Genomic DNA, 3,501 nt, shown 5'->3' with positions numbered 1-3,501 from the left:
TTTAGTATCATATTATTCAGTATATTTTAACTTCCATATTTTGTTTTTAAAATATCATTGACCTAATTTAATACATTTTCAAAGTACTTATTTTAATGATATCTAAAACCAAATTTCTTAAAATGAATTTTATAATCCAAAGGAATAATTAGTTTTTATTTTTATTAGGTTTCATATAAGGATGATACTGTGTGTAGACCCCGCCGGATCACATTATGGTTGCATAATGATCATTACGATGTGATAAAGAATCTCCCTGGTTTTTATGCCTCCTCTTTCTATTGTGAGAAGTGCGACAAGCCGTACAGTCACAGAGAAGAACATAAATGTCCTAATTCTTGTTGGATATGCAGAAGAGAAGAATGTCCACAAGATAACACTAAGAAAAGGTGTCCGGATTGTAATCGCCTGTGCCAATCAACAAATTGTTTTGATGCCCATAAGAGTAAAACTGGAAATCAACAATTATCTCTGTGTGACAAAGTAAGTTTATGCCTTTTTTTTCCTTTCTATTTTTTGTAATTATTACTGTTTGCGTACTACGATATAGTTATAATTGTTCTGTTGGTATAGTTTTTTTTTAAATTACATTTTATTTCATAAGATATTTTTTTTCATGCTTTCAGATTTATCAGTGTGGTACTTGTCATAAAGTGATACAAAGACGAACACAACTTATTTCTTCTCACAAGTGTTACACCACTAAATGTCCCTCATGTAAACAGTTTGTGAGTGCTGAACAACATAGGTGTTTCTTGAAAAAAATTGATCCAAAGCCCCCATCTGAAAAATTAATCTTCTTCGACTTCGAGACGGATCAATCTACTGGAGAACATATTGTGAATTTAGCAGTAGCCCAAACAGCAGATGGCACAGAATTTGTTTTCAAAGGATATACAGCCTGTCACGATTTTTGCTCTTGGTTGTTTGATGTAAAACATAAAGGTTATACTGCTATAGCTCATAACATGAAAGCGTAAGTTATTTTAATTCAATACATATATTTTTTTTAAATGTTTATTTTATTAAATTATCGAACAAAGTAAAATTATTATTTTAACTTTTATTTATTATTATTAGGTTCGATGGACAGTTTATTTTAGCCTGGCTTATTGAGCAAGGAACTAGACCAGTGATTATCCCAAATGGCTCATTAATCATGATGATTCACCACAATGCACTTCATTTACGTGTCATAGATTCCATAAATTTCATGCCGATGCCTCTGGCAAAACTGCCATCAACTTTTGGATTAGACGAACTGAAAAAAGGGTATTTTCCTCATTTGTTCAATACCGTTGGAAATCAATCTTATGTAGGACCTGTACCTGACAAACAGTTCTATTCTCCGGACTCCATGAGCAGTTCTGCTCGTGCTGAATTCAACCAATGGTATAATCAGGAAAAGGATAAAGTGTTTAACTTTGAAGAGGAAATTTTAGCATACTGTAGGTAAGTAAAGAAAAAATTAATATTATATTTTTGTAATATTAAATGTAATATAATGTTTTTTGCAATCCTTGTTTTGAAAATTCTTTAACTCCACAGATCAGATGTTGATATTTTAAGACGGTCTTGTATGATTTACAGAAAGGAATTTTTAGATGTGGGAGGCGTCGATCCTTTTGAGTAAGTACACATAATTTTAGAAAGAGTGTTTTTTCCTGTAATGATAGTTAATTTAGTATGGATTTAAATTGTAATTTATTTTAGGTATGTAACTATTGCATCATCTAGTATGGCCATATTTAGAAGTGGTCATATTCAACCAGACACCATTGCTATGGTTCCCGTTTCTGGCTACACTACGAAAGTCAATTACAGTCCCGACTCTATTAGATGGTTAGATTTTTTAGTTATGAAAGATAGTATCAGCATTAAACATGCACTCAATGGAACAGGTGAAGTCAGGATAGGTGGACATTTTGTGGATGGATTTTGTGAGAGTACAAACACTGTGTATCAGTATCATGTAAGTAATGAATCTAATGAAATGTATGAGTCTTTGAAGCTGTATATATTTTTTTAAAATTTATGTGTACATGATATTAATTTTATTTTAAGGGTTGTTTCTATCACGGTTGCCTCAGTTGTTTTGATGGGGATCAGATTCATCCTTTCAAAGGTGTAACGATGAGAGCTCTACGACAATCAACTGAAGAGACGACCGAAAAACTACGTGCTCTTGGTTATGATGTGATAGAGTGTTGGGAACATCAATTTCGCAATTTAAAGAAAGATGATAGGGAGCTCAAAGAATTTCTGTTCTCTCACAAGTTAAAAGATCGCCTTATTCCCCGAGACGCATTTTACGGTGGCAGAACCAATGCTATCAAACTTTTTCATGAAGGGAATGCCAAATATGTTGATTTTACTTCTCTTTATCCATGGGTAATTATTTGTAACTCCTTTTTTCGTTTATGTAGTTTTCTGAATAATTTTTATGCATAATTTTTTATGTTTATGTTTTTTTTATGTTTAACCTAGGTGAACAAATATTGTAAATATCCTGTTGGTCATCCCTCCATTATCACTGAAGGTTTCAAGTCATTGGAAAATTATTTTGGGATTATGAAGTGTACCATTCTTCCACCAAGAAAACTGTTCTTACCAGTGCTGCCCTACCGGAGTAATAAGAAACTAATGTTTCCACTCTGCAGGACATGTGTGGAAACACTCCAGCAGAGTCCATGTATACATTCAGATGTTGAGAGAGAAATAACTGGGACATGGGTAACAGAGGAGGTGAAATTAGCCTTGAAGAAGGGATATGAATTAAAAGAAGTAAGCATACTTAATTAAAAAGAAAACTTCCTCTTTATTACGTTGAATTAAAAATAAAAATAAATCATTTCTTTTTTTCAGATTCACGAAGTTTACCACTTTGAAGAGTCATCTTCTACGCTCTTTAAGAACTTTATAGATTTATTCTTAAAGATCAAGCAAGAATCGAGTGGATGGCCCGTTGAATGTAACACTGAAGAGGAGAAATTAAAGTATATTGAAGATTACCTAAAAAGAGAAGGAGTTGCACTGGATGCTTCAAAAATAATGAGAAACCTAGGACGAAGAGCAGTGGCCAAACTTATTTTGAACAGTTTTTGGGGACGGTAATTATTAGTTAATATTTACTTTATTCTACTGAAAACCGGTGAATTGAGAGCATATTATTGAACTGTGCTAGTGTGGTCACAAAATCCAATTGTCCTTTGTTGCAGTTCATTCCCCAACTAAATAATAACAAATTAGTTGACTATAATAATACATTTTAAATAATAAATAATATGCTCTCCAGAGTATCCCAGTTTCCATGACAACAGCTGTAATCTTGTCTATCTGCCTTTCTCTGAGGAATGAAATGCAGTGTAGAAACTTCACGGAGTTACAGAAATAATGAATAAAAATCTGATTAACATATACTGTGAGAAACCATTCGGTTGCGTTGATATACGTCAATACGTCTATGTTTACGGTTAAAAAAAATATATAAAGTATTAAAAA

At 32.5% G+C, this 3,501-nt stretch overlaps 1 protein-coding gene across 1 annotated transcript; it reads left to right on the top strand.

The window, feature by feature from the left end:
- The first annotated feature begins 2,070 nt into the window (after window positions 1–2,070).
- LOC122272523 (uncharacterized) lies at window positions 2,071–3,156 on the top strand. The gene is made up of 3 exons (XM_071184565.1): window positions 2,071–2,391; window positions 2,488–2,784; window positions 2,866–3,156. The coding sequence occupies exons 1-3, from the start codon at window positions 2,134–2,136 to the stop codon at window positions 3,112–3,114; spliced, it is 804 nt and encodes a 267-aa protein (XP_071040666.1). The 5' UTR covers window positions 2,071–2,133; the 3' UTR covers window positions 3,115–3,156.
- Window positions 3,157–3,501: the final 345 nt, after the last annotated feature.

This window comes from Parasteatoda tepidariorum, chromosome 8 (genome assembly GCF_043381705.1).
Source record: "Parasteatoda tepidariorum isolate YZ-2023 chromosome 8, CAS_Ptep_4.0, whole genome shotgun sequence".
Classification (NCBI taxonomy): domain Eukaryota; kingdom Metazoa; phylum Arthropoda; class Arachnida; order Araneae; family Theridiidae; genus Parasteatoda; species Parasteatoda tepidariorum.
Note: the sequence above shows the minus strand (reverse complement) of the source record. Positions and strands in the feature narration are given on the sequence as shown.

Excerpts from the sequence above, each read along its gene's own strand:
- LOC122272523 (XM_071184565.1), top strand. The coding sequence starts at position 2,134 with ATGAGAGCTCTACGACAATCAACTGAAGAGACGACCGAAAAACTACGT. Across the intron at positions 2,392-2,487 it reads TTACTTCTCTTTATCCATGG|GTGAACAAATATTGTAAATA; the intron begins GTAATTATTTGT and ends TGTTTAACCTAG. Across the intron at positions 2,785-2,865 it reads AGGGATATGAATTAAAAGAA|ATTCACGAAGTTTACCACTT; the intron begins GTAAGCATACTT and ends TCTTTTTTTCAG.